Source organism: Brachycentrus maculatus, unplaced genomic scaffold, assembly GCF_059751285.1.
Source record: "Brachycentrus maculatus isolate JH-2025_06_01 unplaced genomic scaffold, ASM5975128v1 h1tg000534l, whole genome shotgun sequence".
In the NCBI taxonomy this organism is placed as follows: domain Eukaryota; kingdom Metazoa; phylum Arthropoda; class Insecta; order Trichoptera; family Brachycentridae; genus Brachycentrus; species Brachycentrus maculatus.
In genome coordinates, this window is record NW_028281280.1 from 626,024 (window position 1) to 642,500 (window position 16,477).

The following is a 16,477-nucleotide window of genomic DNA, read 5'->3' on the forward strand; positions in this document are numbered from 1 at the left end:
AATAAATTATAAACTCCATATTGTCTATACATACTTAGATTCTTGTCTATGCGTAGATGTTTCTTTGGGATCCGCCTCGTAATGAGTTATATTGTTTGTTTGATAATGAACTAAATCAATCGATTTTTCATATTGGCTTCAAATGTTCCATGCTCAGAAAATAAAACTATTGTATTGTCTAGATTATGTGCGTTGTTTTCATGACTAAACGATTGCCATCTGGAAGGTGAGTATATAGTGGCATCTGTCAAACTTATGACTACACAAGACTGCACATTTCCAACACTTTGTAAATGTTTTCAGGGTAAATGTATGACGTTTTGTTGACGGTAGACTATTGAATATGAGATGGAGCTTGAATACAAGACTGAACAAGAGACTGTCCTTTCTGGGGCAGAGTCTAGACAACAGTGGGCAGGTTGCACTGTGAAGGAGGAGGTCATCTTTCCAGAGGTTCCTATTATCAAGGCGGAGCCAGAGAGTAACGACGAAGAAGACGATATTCCCTATAATAAAGAATGTATTACTACAGCTATAATTGGACCAGGGACCAGTACTGCAGAACACGAAAAAATTAATGTTTTCCAGCCTAATATTAAGCAAGAATGCTTGATATTTTCGGGCAATATAGAACTTGACCATAGTAAGTATATCTTTCGGAAGCTCTTGATCCTTTATTACTATTAACTAATCAACTAACCATCAAGCCGCAATTCGCAGGGGTAAACAGAGAGAATAGACCGCCACACCACTCAGTTTTTGCAAACATTCTTAACCTGGTGTCGTGGTGTGATGGTGATTTAAATAAATTCGCATGCGCATAGTGTTGATTAATTTTTTCGTCTTAATTGGGTATTAATAGAAATAACATTTAAAGCATTTTTTTCAGAATCAGAGAAGATAAATCGCGAGAAGCTGTTCTCTTGTACGAAATGCGATTGTCAATTTTCAGTAAAGGAACATTTGAAAACGCACATGTTGATTCACGCTGTCGAAAAACCGATCTCATGCACAGTTTGTGAATACAAATGTTCAAGCAATGCGCATTTAAAAAGGCACACCTTGACTCACACAAGGGCGAAACCTTTTTCATGTTCAGATTGTGATTTCAAATGTGCGCAGAAATCAGGTTTAAATAGACATATGCTAACTCATACGGGTGAGAGACCGTTCTCATGTTCAGAGTGTGAATATAAATGTTCACGAAAGACCAGTTTGGCGAGTCACATGTTGACTCACACCGGTAAGAAGCCGTTCTCATGTTCAAATTGCGGATCAAACTTTTCGCAAATACAGCATTTAAAATCGCACATGTTGATTCACACGGGCGAGAAACCATTTTCATGTTCAGAGTGCGAATATAGAGCTTCGCGGAAGGGGGAATTAATGAAACATATTTTAACCCACACTGGCGAAAAACCCTATTCATGCTCAAAGTGTGGATCAAAATTTTCACAGAAACAGCACTTGAAAACACATACGTTGACTCATACTGGCGAGAAACCTTTTTCATGTTCAGAGTGTCAATATACATGTTCGCGAAAAGCCAGTCTAATGAGTCACATTTTGACTCATACAGCTGAAAAACCCTTCTCTTGCTCACAGTGTGAATCAAAATTTTCTCAGAAAAAAAATCTAAAAGCTCACATGCATTATGCTCATACTGTCAAGGAACTGTTAAAATACTCAGATTATGAACCCACATATTCTGTTGAAAATCGTTTTACATCTCAACTAACTCGTATAGAAGAGAAGCCGTTCTCTTGTCCACATTGTGCATATCCGTGTTCGAGGAAAGGAGGGTTGAACAGGCATATCTTGACTCATACTGGTGAAAAACCATTCTCGTGTTTAATTTGTGAGTCGAAGTTTTCACGGAAACAGCATTTAAAAGCGCACATGGTAACTCATTCTGGCGAGAAGCCGTTTTCATGTTCTGAATGAGAATACAGATTTTTGGGAAGGGAGATTTAAGGATACACATGTTGACTCACACCGGCGAGAAACCCTTCTCTTGCCCAGTATGTGATTTTACATGTTCTCGGAAAGGAGGTTTGAAAACACACATGTTGACTCATTAGAAACTTATTTGCAACTTGTGTTGTCCATGTAAATATGTCCAAATAAATCATTTATTATGTATTTAGTATGTTAATATATTACAATGATTAAAGAAAACACTTCGTTTTTTACCACTTGAGTTTTATTATAGACTACTTGTTTCAGAAGTTAAACTTCCATCATTCAGGTCTGTATAATAAGTTATTATACAGACCTGAATGATGGAAGTTTAACTTCTGAAACATGTACCTAGTCTATAATAAAACTCAAGTGGTAAAAAACAAGTGTTTTCTTTAATCATTGTAACATGTCTTACCACGAAGTTAATGTCGAAACAATAAATAAAACATGTTAATATATTTTTAGTTCTTAATATTTTATATAAGTCATTTTACACTTTTAATATTTATTCAATACTACCCTGAACTTTAAGCGGAGGGCTGTTCACCTTTCCGTCATGTGTTAACGACCAAGATAACATTGCGTTTATATGATACAGTGCCCTATACACCATTTGGGTGCGGATAAGGGGAACATTTGTGTATTTATTACATGTAAAAATCATTATTTTCATCTTTATTGTAAATGCATTTGGCTACCGAAAAAAGGGATCAAAATAAATATACAGTATTTCATGGATAAGGACCTGGCATTTGGTTGGCTTAGGTGATCACTTTATACACTTGTGTAACGTTCACCATTGTGCTCGTTATTAATCAACCCATAATGTAAATTTTTTGAAAGATGTATACACGCACTGCTGTCGGAATCCTTTCATATTTTAGTTATAATTTCAATGGGAATTTTGACTGACGGCGTAGCCGTCAATTAAGAATTTGTGAAGTATGTAGCTGAGTCCACTTAATAGTGAGATCAATCTATTAGGTTTCCACCCCTCAGGACATCCACTTCTGACAATTCGTCAGTAGTTCTTGTCTGAACTTTGAGTAGCGGAATTGACTTGGAAGGATAGAAAGCAGCTGGCAGCTGACAGAAGAGCCTGAAGGCGTTTGTGGACTCCATATGCTTCACAGCTAGTTATATGCTCCTTGTGGGGAACGGATATGAATTAGTTGAATAAGGAGTGTTTGAAATAATCAAGTATCAGGGGGTTTATATAAAATTGAAAATAAAAATTGGGAAATACCTTGTTTTGCCCATAATTTTCACTCATGAATTACGTGAAATTATAGTAACTTTAAACGAAAAGATTGAATCCACTCACGAGTTGGCATAGGCTATGAAACTTAAAAAAGTTGAAGCCTGAGTAGGGTCATAATAAGCGGTGTTGCATAAGCCGTAGCTTGATTTCAGAGTCATTCGGACGTTAGGTAATTCAAAAAAAATATTATCGGAAAATACAGGAAAATAAACTACAGTTGAGCATGACAAGGTAGGTACTTTGAAACATATGTAAGTAAACACCATTTAATTTTTTGTACTGGTATTACGATATATTAAGCAATCCATAGATGTATAAATAAATCAACTCCATGATTTTTTTGAGGTTGTGCAATATTTGACATTTGACGTTTTGGTTCCGCTTAAAATATCTCAATAAATCGAGATATTGATGATAATGTTCTCGAGTATTTGTGTCAATAATATATCATAACTGTCGGCGAAAATCTTATTGAATAATATTGCGCCATATTCGTATTTTTCTGCCGGAGTTAGTGATCTGGTCGGCTAACCTATACGCTTTCGCGATGAATATTTCGCGTTGCGTTTGCTCCAGGCTGCGGCCTCGGCACTTCAAAGTGTACAGAACTGCTCGATATTCCACGGCGGAGGCGACAGAGATGTCGACAGAGCAGAAATTCGACGAATCGGTGAGTTACCAGCCGCGGGTTGAAAAGCGCAAACCCGCCATAGAGCCGTTCGCCAAGGGGCTGTTCATTTCGATGTTCAACACCAACCTGCTCGCGTTCCCGGAGATTTTAGAGAAAGAAGACTACGAGAAGCTGGAAAGCAGGCTGGAGGGCTTGAAAAACGTGCTGGCAGACGAGAGCGTGTCGGACGACGAGGTTCGAAGCTTGTTGAAGAGTAATAGAGTGTACGGCGCGCCCGCCACCGTCTTCCACGGCGGTCTGGCGGCGAACTGCACGGAGCGGATCCGGATCCTCGAAGAGATCGGGAAGTATAGAGTCGGAATCGCGAACGAAATCAACACGCACTGGACCGGTATTTCTGTACTAAAAGAAGGCAAAACAGACAGCGAATTGGATCCCGTGATGCCGGAAATCGCTAATGGAAACATGGGTATTATTTTTACTAAAATATATATTTTTATTTTTATTTTATTTTTATTTATTCGGGAATTGTACAGCTTTACATCTAGTAAATGTATAAAATAAAAAAAAGTTAAATTAATAAATAAAGCCAATTACACAATTCAACATTTATGTTATAATGACGATCAAAAACATCAAGAGATAAAAAATAAAATAAAAAAGAATGGGAGTGTGTGTGTGAGGAAGAGAGTAAAAGGGTCAGGGTATGGTTCAGTATCTCTAAGGGTGATAAACAGGGATGTGTAATGTCACCGTGGCTTTTGCGAATGAAATTAATACTCATCGGACCGGTATTTCTGTTATACTACTTCCGATATTGCTACTATCACGATATTGTTTCCCCGCATGGGTAGGCAGAGAGGATCAAATGCCACACTCTTCTTTCATGACATACTTTCCTAGCATCCTTCACATCAAACATAGGTATAACATTTAGTTTTATATTGGTTTGGCGTCTCTAAAGGTATTATATTTTTAACCTTTAAAAACGATTCTAACTAACCATCACGCCGCTTCGCCGCAGGGGTAGGCAGAGAGAATAGAACGCCACACCACTCTGTCTTTGTAAACATTCTTCGCCTCTTCCACGTTCATGCATCTCCTCATCCTTAACACCCGCCGATTGTTAAGACTCCTGACCTGACCACTTTCAAGTATTTGGCATACCTGATTGTGATCGAGAAACACCAGAAAATATTAATTTCAATATATTATTGCTAGGCTGTCCAAACTTAAAACACAGTAAGGGACATTTTTTGTTTTTTTTTTTGCATTTTTGGAGTACGTAGAATCTACTTAGTCCAAAAATGCAAAAAAACGTACTATAAAAAAATGTCCCTTACTGTGTTTCGAGTTTGGACAGCCGTGCTTCTTTACGATCTGTGTATTGTTTTAAAACAATGTGTTTTAAATTGTGTGTCCTTCTTCCTCCAGGCATCCGGGGCTACATCCGCGAGCGTCTGGCCGAGGAGGTGGACGTGGCGGACCTGCGCGCCATCGCCACCCCGACGGGCGCCGGCGCCTGGAGGATCTGCGGCGAGAAGCTGCGGAGCCGCGTGGCCGCGGTGGCCCCGGGCGGAGAGTACCTGGTGGTGGCCTGCACCGTGCAGCACGGGATCCTGCAGACGTTCCTCGTGGAGCCCGGAGCGCCCGGGGTCAGCTACAGGGAGTCCAGCGTCACCTTCAGCGATACTCCTGGTTCGTGACTGTGTCACTAACTAATTAACTATGTCCGCCTCCGTAGTGTAATGGTCAGCGCGCTCGGCGAGCGTTCTGGAGGTCCCGGGTTCGATTCCCAGGGAGGGGGGTCAAATAAATAAAAGTGATTTTCCACTCTAATATTTATTTGATATTACCCTGGACCGGTCCCTGAAGCGCAAGAGTGATCACCTTGCCTTCATGTAGGCGACGATCAAGATAACACTGCGTCAATACGATGCAGTGCCCTATGCACCGTTGGGTGCGGATTAGGGTTAGAGAGTGAGGGAGAAGAGTTTAAAGTGTTCTTTTTAAAGACTGTTTGCTATTCTAGCCACCACGCTGGGAGTGGACATGCTGCAGACCCTCATAGAGATGGGGCCCGATCGGACGGACAAGAAGCCCCCCGTGTCGCCGATGCAGACTGCCCTGTCGTACGAGCGTCTGCAGACATCCTCCATATGCATCGGGCTGCTGAGCCAGGCCATCGCGGAGACGGTGAGTGTCTTGCACCCAATTTACGGGCTCTCAACACCGGCCGTTTTGTATTGACTTAGTTGACTTTAGTTATAATCAAGGTCTTGAAGGTTAAAGCCGTTGAAAATGTAGTCTGTCGTAGAATGCTACGCATTCCGTGGAGCGATATGGGCAGCAACGCAAATCGCTAACTCCTTTCAATAGTAGATCTAGCCAAAGGATGGAAAGTTTACTAGAAATCCCCTTTTGCGAATCCAGACTTGCGCAATGACATTAATTTTTCATAGCTCCAAACCATTCATCATGTTTAATTCATTCCACAAAGTCTATATCGCTCACTCCTTTCAACAACGTCATATATAAAAAAACTCGATTTTTCAGGAGATCGCTTTTAAAGTTTAAAAATATAATGAAATGTATTAAAATAAATATCAAGCTACTTATTGAACTTTTTACAGTGCAACAAATCTTTTTAGGTAAAACCTGAAGGTTTTTTTCTCCATTTGAAAAATATTTAGTATATTTAAAAAAAATAATTAAACAATACCCTTTCTTCAAAATGCTAAAACAACACTTTCTGCCCTGTAGCGGGTAAATATTTAGTTAAAAATATGCCGCTTTTGCTGGGATGTTGTACATTTTCTGGACATTCCAAAAACATGCACAACTGAAAATTTATGATTTTTGATATATCGCTCACTCCTTTCAAGAATCGTCATGAATAAAAAATCGTCAATTTTCAGTTGTGCATGTTTTCGGAATGCCCAGAAAATGCACTATATTTTTAAAAGCAGCATATATTTAACTTAATATTTATCCGCTACAGTGCAGAAAGTGTTGTTTTTGCATTCAGCAGAATAGGTATTATTTTTTTAAATATACTTGTATTTTTCAAATGGAGAAAAAACATTCAGGCTTTACCTAAAAAGATCTGTTGCACAGTAAAAAGTCCAATAAGTGGCTTGATATTTATTTTTAATACATTGTATTATATTTTTAAACTTTTTTTTAAAAACAATCTCCTGAAAAATCAAGTTTTTTGATTTATGACGTTGTTGAAAGGAGTGAGCGAAATGGACTTCAAAGAGCAAGAGCAGGGAGACAGTTGCTGACTGATATCAACGTCCGGGAGGTGGCCTATCTGGGGCATGTGCTGAGAGGAGACAAGTACAAGCTATCGCACCTAACGGAGGGCCGAAGAGGTGCGGGCATAACAGTAATGTGGGTTGAGAAAGTGACTCATACACACATCCGGAGGTGTTAAACAGGGCTGCGTGATGTCTGCATAAATGAATTAAATACCTTTTTTTTGAAATTCGATAAAAAAAATTTGTATTTTTTGCAGGCCAAGAATGTGAAGGGGAAATTTCTATCCGGAAAGGCGTTCTCCGAAATTCCCCTCGTGAGAAACCGGATCACAGATGCGGTGACCGTGAGTACACTTCTCAGATTTTGACAGCAGAGTAAACGCCATATGTTTATAATATGCCAATTAAAGCCATAATATCAAATTATGGCTTTAATTGGCAGCAGAGTAAACGGCATATTGGAAGTCTCTTGTAGGTTGAGAAGCCATAATTCTTCTCCCCGTCATCTGCACCCAATGGTGCATAGGGCACTGAATCATTTAAATGCAGTGTTATCTCAATCGTTACTTACATGAAGGCAAGGTGATCACTCCTGCGCTTCAGGGACCAGTCCAGGGTAATATTAAATAAATATTAAATTTTAATGTTTTGAGTATTGAAAGCATTAACTTTGTGGATCATATTGATATATTATTTTGAGAAATAAAAATACTTAGTGTTTTGATCCACTCACATTTTTATTAACCAACTAGTTTCGGCAACAACCTGTTGCCCTCTTCAGGGTTTGATTTACGATACATAGTCATAAATTCCTCATGAACTACTCAAACCACTCGGTAGGCCTATCCCTTCTTCGAGGCATTTTGGCCTTACGATACATAGTCATAAATTAAACCCTGAAGAGGGCAACAGGTTGTTGCCGAAACTAGTTGGTTAATAAAAATGTGAGTGGATCAAAACACAAAGTCTTTTTATTTCTCAAAATAATATTAAATTTTAAAATCACAAATATTTATTTTCCACCCACGCACCTGGGAATCGAACAAAAAGGGATTTCTAGTAAATTATTCATTCTTTGGCTAGACCTATTAATATTTTTGGGAAATATATATACGGATCCACGCGGCTCGCATAACCGTATGTGTTTTCACAAAACATGCCCCATACGCGGCTGACATAAGCGTATGTGTTTTTATTTTGCTCCAAGTTTCCAACCTCAGTTCAACTTGGAGGGATTTTTTCATGGCGTGGAACTTTGGATAAAATAATACGTCAATCCTTGGCCTTATGACATCTGTTGAAATATCTGACTAATAATTTGTAACATCACAAGGATAAATAAAAGAACAGATCCCTGATTTTTCTCGAGCCATAATCATGCCCTATATCTGTCTCACTCTCGACGCTACGCATCGCCAGTGGGTAAGAGTGACACACGATACGCGCTTTGATTTATTTATCTTATGATCTTATTTGTTTATATTACGATATATTTCAAGAATAATGTGACACAAGTGTATTATAGAGTACCAAAAGGCACAATGAACGTTTTTGTTTAGTAAAATAAATCGTTTCTTAACTAAATACATGATAAAAGTAATCATTTAAAAAACGGCGAAATACCGCCGCGCACGGGCGTCTCTCAGGAACAAAGTTAACGCGGTTAAAAGGTTTATTATTATTTTTTAAATACTAAATATTTTTCAAATGGAGAAAAAACCTTCAGGTTTTACCTAAACGATATGTTGCATAGTAAAAAGTTCAATAAATGGCTTGATATTTATTTTTATACATTGTACTATATTTTTAAACTTTAAAAACGATCTCCTGAAAAATCAAGTTTTTTGATTTATGACGTTCTTGAAAGGAATGAGCGATATGTATGACGTATTTGGATGTGTCTTCTAGGTGCTGTACGCGGCTGAGAGCATGGTTTACTTCACGGCGGGCCTGCAGGACGGCTATGAGAGTCCGGACATTGAGCTGGAGGCGATATACTGCCGGATCTACGCTACCCGGGAGACGTCAAGGGTCCTCCACAACCTGCTGGAACTCCTCAAACCACTCGGTAGGCCTATCCCTTCTCCGAGCCATTTTGGCCTTCCTCGTTATTAACTATCGCTTACAACATTTTGAGTGTGTCTAAATACTTCATACTCAAATCTGGATTATCTCCAATTGTAGGAGATAATCCAGATTTGTGAACAAGTATTTGGACACACTCAAAATGTTGGAAATCAATTAACTGGTCAAATTATAAGCTAAAATAATAAAAATGAAAATGATATTTTCTGGTGTTTCTCATGTGTGTGATTATAATCCAGGATTCGGACCTCACATACTAATTAATATAAGAGTTTCTGCTCAATAAAAAGCTTCTTTTCATCTCACTGATAGATGTCTCTAGTGAAGTGCTAGTGATTCAAAAACAATATTTCGAAATTGGTTCATATATATAGAACTTCCAAGAATTTGAGCAGTATGGTTGTCAATGATGGGTAGATTTGGTGAATGTTACACGTGCGTAAAGTGATCACTTAAACCAGCCCATGGCGGTCGTCAGCCCCGTAAATGCCCAGACTTCCGTATTCTTCTTCATCTTTGATGAGATGTCAAAAAAATAACTATCGCTTATTTTATTTGATATATATAAAATCCGCCTCCATAGTGTTTGTCCGCCTCCATAGTGTAGTGGTTAGCGCGCTAGGCTACCACGCTGGAGGTCCCGGGTTCGATTCCCAAAAGACTCATCTAGGCTTCCTGACAGATCTGCTCTTGCTAAGCAATTTTATTTTTTTAACTAAGTTGCGAAATTTATTGAAAATGTGAAACAATATAAAATTGTATCCCGATTTTACTGTGAATTTACATTTAAAAGCTTTCAATATACCTGTCACTGCCAATCTAAATGAATACAAGATTGTAAGTCCGTCACCAAATTTTCTAGAAGTAGGGGTACTTCTACTAAGGGGTAGGGGTACTTCACCGGGTAAGTAGGGGTACTTCACCGGGGGGTGTAGGCAGTGAAAGGGATTAGTGTTTAGTTCAACTAGTCAGCTATCATCGGGAGGTTGGTCCTGTGTATAGGAATGTAAAACAATGGTTTCAATAGGAATCGTTTCAGGGTTGGAAGGCAACTTGGAGCGGTACGCGGCTGAGGCCAGAGACCTGCTGGTCCGCGAGGGGCAGAACGACTCCATCTCCGTGTACGGGGCGCTGCTGGGCATCCAGTACGCCGGCTTGACCATGCAGGAGACCGTCACCAAGGTATTATAGCTGTTGAGGTCACCAATTATGGCTGTTTGACTTTGTAGCTTTGGGGATGTGGTGAAGAGGAAGAAGACGGTCGTGTTGAATATGTATTTATTGGTCAACAAGGGGTACACGAAACGGTACGGTGTAGCGATGACGTAGTGTGACGTGACGGGGTCGAATCGATGACGTATCTGCTGAGTTGTAGCGTTGTCGTAGATGGACTGTCGGGCTGACCGGAGTATCTTCGTGATGTTGACGAGGGTGCTGGACTGGAGATCGTAACGAGGTCTTGATGCGGTGTTCTCGTGACGACGTCGGTAGATGGGTGTCGACTGTATGATGGTACTGACTACGTTCCCAGTGTAGGAGTGAGAGGTGGAGGCAGAGGCTGTTCCCCTTTTATATAGTTTGGGAACTCTTTGTTCCTTTGTCTTGATTGATGATCAAAGTCCGTTGACATGTTAGTCAAAACAACTTGCATTGGGACGTGTGCAATCCATTGTTCCCGGTCACTGCCTCTTTTGTTCTGCATAGTTGCAGTGATTGACTTCTGAGAATTCGCTCTTGTTATCAGTCGGGGTGACTGGCTTGCTGACCGCTACATAGCTATTGGTTTCGGGAGCAGCTATTTTGGGGGCGGCGTGTTGCCGCGTATTGTGATCACGTGTTCGTAATCGTGATTGTTAGCGCAAAGGAGTGGTGCACAGAATTAAAACGAAATGACGTACTTACTGTTAGTTCCTTTATTAAAATAAATGCAATTCTATTCTTGTTCGCCTCCGTAGTGTAATGGTCATCACGCTCGGCTACCGTTCTGGAGGACCCGGGTTCGATTCCCAGGGGGGGTAAAAAGAAATATGAGTGAATTTTTCACTGTAACATTTATTCAATATTACCCTGGACTGGTACCTGAAGCGGAGGGCTGATCACCTTTCCTTCATGTGTAAACGATCAAGATTTATATGACGCAGTGCCCTATGCACCATTGGGGTGCGGATAAGGGTTTTATTATTATTATTAAAGAAAACACTTATTTTATACCACTTGAGTTTTATTAAAGACACAAGTTTCGGAAGTTGATCTTCCATCATTCAGGTCTGTATAATTCATTCATTCATTCAAACCCTTATCCGCACCCCAATGGTGCATAGGGCACTGCATCATATAAACGCAGTGTTATCTTGATCATTAACATGAAGGAAAGGTGATCAGCCCTCCGCTTCAGGCACCAGTCCAGGGTAATATTGAATAAATATAAGAGTGAAAAAATCACTTATATTTATGTGACCCTCCCTGGGAATCGAACCCGGGACCTCCAGCACGGTAGCCGAGCGTGCTGACCATTACACTACGGAGGCGGACGACCATTAAGCGTGTTGACCATTACACTACGAAGGTGGACTGTATAATAACTATGTTATTATACAGACCTGAATGATGGAAGTTTAACTTCCGAAACTAGTGTCTTCAATAAAACTCGAGTGGCATAAAACAAGTGTTTTATTTGATTATTGTAACATGTCTTACCACAAAGTTAATGCCGAAACAATAAAAAAAAAAAATACCATAAATCGCTCACTCCTTTCAAGGACGTCATAAATAAAAAATCGTCGATTTTCAGTTGTGCATATTTTCGGAATGCCCAGAAAATGTACTATATCCCAGCGAATGCGGCATATTTTTAAATTAATATTTACCTGCTACATGGCAGAAAGTGTTGTTTTTGCATTTTGATGAAAAGGTATTGTTTAATAATTTTTTTAAATATACTAAATATTTTTCAAATGGAGAACAAACCTTCAGGTTTTACCTAAAAAGATCTGTTGCACAGTAAAAAGTTCAATAAGTGGCTTGATATTTATATTTAATACATTGTGTTATATTTTTAAACTTTAAAAACGTTCTACTGTAAAATCAAGTTTTTTGATTTATGACGTTTTTGAAAGGAGTAAGCGATATATAACATCTGGTCCGTGATTGGTTGACAGTTGCGCAACCCGATGTTCAACTCGCTGTACATCATGCGGCGCTACGTGCAGGAGTGGGTGAGCGGCGGCCCGCGCCGCGTGCTGCAGCTGCCCAACTTCCTGCACCCGAGCCTGCAGGGCTCCGCCACCGGCCTGGAGGACTGCGTGCTGAGCGCCATCGGGGCCACGGAGCGCGCGCTCGGCCACCACGGGGCCCGCATAGTCGAGGAGCACCGGTACGTCCAGAGCTGTCCCACGCATTCCCAGACCTGATGCAGAAGCATCTAGGCTTCCTGACAGACCTTCTCTATAATAATAAGCGAGGTACATTGAGAGCTGTCCCACCGCATTCCCAGACCTGATACAGAAGCATCTAGGCTTCCTGACAGACCTTCTCTATAATAATAAGCGAGGTACATTGAGAGCTGTCCCACCGCATTCCCAGACCTGATACAGAAGCATCTAGGCTTCCTGACAGACCTTCTCTATAATAATAAGCGAGGTACATTGAGAGCTGTCCCACCGCATTCCCAGACCTGATACAGAAGCATCTAGGCTTCCTGACAGACCTTCTCTATAATAATAAGCGAGGTACATTGAGAGCTGTCCCACCGCATTCCCAGACCTGATACAGAAGCATCTAGGCTTCCTGACAGACCTTCTCTATAATAATAAGCGAGGTACATTGAGAGCTGTCCCACCGCATTCCCAGACCTGATACGGAAGCATCTAGGCTTCCTGACAGACCTTCTCTATAATAATAAGCGAGGTACATTGAGAGCTGTCCCACCGCATTCCCAGACCTGATACAGAAGCATCTAGGCTTCCTGACAGACCTTCTCTATAATAATAAGCGAGGTACATTGAGAGCTGTCCCACCGCATTCCCAGACCTGATACAGAAGCATCTAGGCTTCCTGACAGACCTTCTCTATAATAATAAGCGAGGTACATTGAGAGCTGTCCCACCGCATTCCCAGACCTGATACAGAAGCATCTAGGCTTCCTGACAGACCTTCTCTATAATAATAAGCGAGGTACATTGAGAGCTGTCCCACCGCATTCCCAGACCTGATACAGAAGCATCTAGGCTTCCTGACAGACCTTCTCTATAATAATAAGCGAGGTACATTGAGAGCTGTCCCACCGCATTCCCAGACCTGATACAGAAGCATCTAGGCTTCCTGACAGACCTTCTCTATAATAATAAGCGAGGTACATTGAGAGCTGTCCCACCGCATTCCCAGACCTGATACAGAAGCATCTAGGCTTCCTGACAGACCTTCTCTATAATAATAAGCGAGGTACATTGAGAGCTGTCCCACCGCATTCCCAGACCTGATACAGAAGCATCTAGGCTTCCTGACAGACCTTCTCTATAATAATAAGCGAGGTACATTGAGAGCTGTCCCATGCAATCTACAAGAATGGACACATTCAATTATTTATTATTTATTAATGATTGTCCACAGGGACCTCCAGAGGCTGTCTGAGATGGTGATTCAGATATTCGCAATGACAGCCAGTCTAGCAAGAGCTTCAAGGTATCTATAAATTTATATCTTAATACAGCAGGTCCCCCTAATCCAGGCCTGGCCAACCCAAATTGCACCTTTGGGCCGCATCGTCAAGATAAATTTTCCTAAGGGCCGTTTTTTTTTGTTACTCATTATTGCATATAGCTCACTCCTTTCAACAACGTTACATATTAAAAAAACTTGATTTTTCAGGAGAACGTTTTTAAAGTTTAAAAATATAACACAATATATTAAAAATAAATATCCAGCCAGTTTTTGAACTTTTTACTGTGCAACAGATCTTGTTAGGTAAAACCAGAATGTTTTTTCTCCATTTGAAAAATATTTAGTATATTTAAAAAAATAATTAAACAATACCTTTTCTTCAAAATGCTAAAACAACACTTTCTGCCCTGTAGCGGGTAAATATCAAGTTAAAAATATGCCGCTTTTGCTGGGATATAGTACTTCTTCTGGGCATTCCGAAAAAACGCAAAACTGAAAATTGACAATTTTTGATATATGACGTTGTTGAAAGAAGTGAGCGATATGTTGGACATTAATTACCTCCAAGTTTTAGTGTCTCCATTTAAAATTTAGCTTAAATTATTTATTGAAAAAACAGATCTAAGTACCTTCTTCTTTCAAACGTATAACTTTTTTCATATTCATCTTTTTCATTTTTTGTTTTCTGTTAAAATCAAATATTTGTATACAACATTTTAAGTGTGTCCAAATACGATATATGACGTTGTTGAAAGGAGTGAGCGATATGTATTTATGTAACTGATCTGTTAAATTTCCAAATAAATATTTTTTTAGGTCGTACTGCATCGGAATGCGTTTTGGCGAAAGGGAGCTCTACCAGTCGGGATTGGTGTGTTCTCGCTTGGCGCCCGCCATCGCCAGGCACAAGGCGGAGGTGGTGGACGGCAAACACCTCAACGGGGACCAGGTGCTGGACGACCTGGCCAAGGACACTGTCAGGGAGGGCCGGGCGCCCGTGGAGCACTGCCTGACCCGGGTCTTCTTCTAGGCGGGCCTCGATGTCCCGTCTCCGTCTCCCGCTTCGGTTCTGCGGGCTGTCTGCTGTTTGCTCAATATCTGTCAGTCCGGCCCTGATTTGATGGCGGTCGGGTCAGGGGCGGACTGACGCAACTCGGGCAAGTGGCACGGGATCTCTCTTGCGGTAGCGACTATATGTATATATATATATATATATATATATATATATATATATATATATATATATATGTATATATTTTCGCCCATTTATGGCATTTTCAAACTGATGCATTTCATTCGTTTGAAAATGCCATAACTAGGCGAAACAATTATCACTAAATTGATTTTTATGTGTTTTTTTAAATATAGTTTTGTAAATACTTAAAAATTTATTTTAGTGAATACGTTTCGTAATAAAAGGAATATTTGAAAATAATTGAGTTCTTTTATTTGTAATTTACGAAATAATATAATACCATGCTATGGTGGTGACAGTGTTGTTTAGATGCTGTAGTAGTGATTGTCCTGACGAAGAGACAGGTACTTCTCCAACCCGGTAGACATAAAAATCTCGGTGAGTGGTTATATACTAATATTACTAACATTTTTGTACTAAAATATAAAAGTATATATCGGAAGTGTGATGGCAAAGGGGTATATCTGTCAAATTTTTCATTTTCTAAGTCTGTTCTACAAAATGTCTAAAATAGTATACTCCATAATCTGGCGAAAGGATATAGCTGTAGTTGCAATACTTATTTAGTTTTATTAAGATGTCCGCCTCCGTAGTGTCATGGTCAGCACGCTCGGCTACCGTTCTGGAGGTCCCGGGTTCGATTCCCGAGGGGGGTAAAAATAAATATAAGTGATTTTTTCACTGTAATATTTATTCAATATTACCTCGGACTGGTACCTGAAGCGGAGGGCTGATCACCTTTCCTTCATGTGTAAAACGATCAAGATAACACTGCGTTAATATGACACAATGCCCTATGCACCATTGGGGTGCGGATAAGGGTTTGAAAAAATATATATATACATAAAACAAATGAGTTTTATTTCACAAGTATGTTTTCGCTCTCCTGTAAAATTTGGCCTGAGACGGATATATCGCTTTGCCTTTGCACTACCGATATCGCTTACTCCTTTCAAGAACGTCATAAATCAAAAATCGACAATTTTCAGTTGTGCATATTTTCGGAATGCCCAGAAAATGTACTATATCCCAGCAAAAGCGGCATATTTTTAACTTAATATTTACCCGCTACAGGGCAGAAAGTGTTGTTTTAGCATTTTGAAGAAAAGGCGTGTTTTTAATATTTTTTTTTAAATATACTTAATATTTTTCAAACGGAGAAAAAACCTTCAGGTTTTACCTAAAAAGATCTGTTGCACAGTAAAAAGTTCAATAAGTGGCTTTATATTCATTTTTAATCCATTGTTTTATATTTTTAAACTTTAAAAACGTTCTCCTGAAAAATCAAGTTTTTTGATTTATGACGTTCTTGAAAGGAGTGAGCGATATATTACCATTCAAGGTATGAAATAAATAACAGTTTATTTCAAACGTAATTTATTTAAATTTTCAATTCATAGAAATGTGTAAACAATTTTTAA

The 16,477-nt window shown here is 39.7% G+C and overlaps 2 protein-coding genes across 2 annotated transcripts; both read left to right on the forward strand.

Annotated features, from left to right (window-relative positions):
• Positions 1–48: 48 nt before the first annotated feature.
• Positions 49–2,142, forward strand: LOC148301643 (uncharacterized). Its single transcript, XM_088272943.1, has 3 exons — positions 49–226; positions 304–643; positions 890–2,142. The coding sequence occupies exons 2-3, from the start codon at positions 349–351 to the stop codon at positions 1,942–1,944; spliced, it is 1,350 nt and encodes a 449-aa protein (XP_088129069.1). The 5' UTR covers positions 49–226; positions 304–348; the 3' UTR covers positions 1,945–2,142.
• A 1,676-nt stretch (positions 2,143–3,818) lies between these two features.
• Egm (acyl-CoA dehydrogenase family member enigma) lies at positions 3,819–15,049 on the forward strand. The gene is made up of 9 exons (XM_088272981.1): positions 3,819–4,323; positions 5,289–5,552; positions 5,887–6,050; positions 7,375–7,461; positions 9,026–9,185; positions 10,242–10,384; positions 12,361–12,575; positions 13,811–13,882; positions 14,678–15,049. The coding sequence occupies exons 1-9, from the start codon at positions 3,864–3,866 to the stop codon at positions 14,889–14,891; spliced, it is 1,779 nt and encodes a 592-aa protein (XP_088129107.1). The 5' UTR covers positions 3,819–3,863; the 3' UTR covers positions 14,892–15,049.
• Positions 15,050–16,477: the final 1,428 nt, after the last annotated feature.

Bases quoted from the DNA above. Each gene is read 5' to 3' on its own strand.
- LOC148301643 (XM_088272943.1), top strand. From the start codon at position 349: ATGGAGCTTGAATACAAGACTGAACAAGAGACTGTCCTTTCTGGGGCA. The intron at 644-889 runs GTAAGTATATCT...CATTTTTTTCAG, and splicing joins CAATATAGAACTTGACCATA to AATCAGAGAAGATAAATCGC.
- Egm (XM_088272981.1), top strand. From the start codon at position 3,864: ATGTCGACAGAGCAGAAATTCGACGAATCGGTGAGTTACCAGCCGCGG. The intron at 4,324-5,288 runs GTATTATTTTTA...TTCTTCCTCCAG, and splicing joins AATCGCTAATGGAAACATGG to GCATCCGGGGCTACATCCGC. The intron at 9,186-10,241 runs GTAGGCCTATCC...GAATCGTTTCAG, and splicing joins GGAACTCCTCAAACCACTCG to GGTTGGAAGGCAACTTGGAG.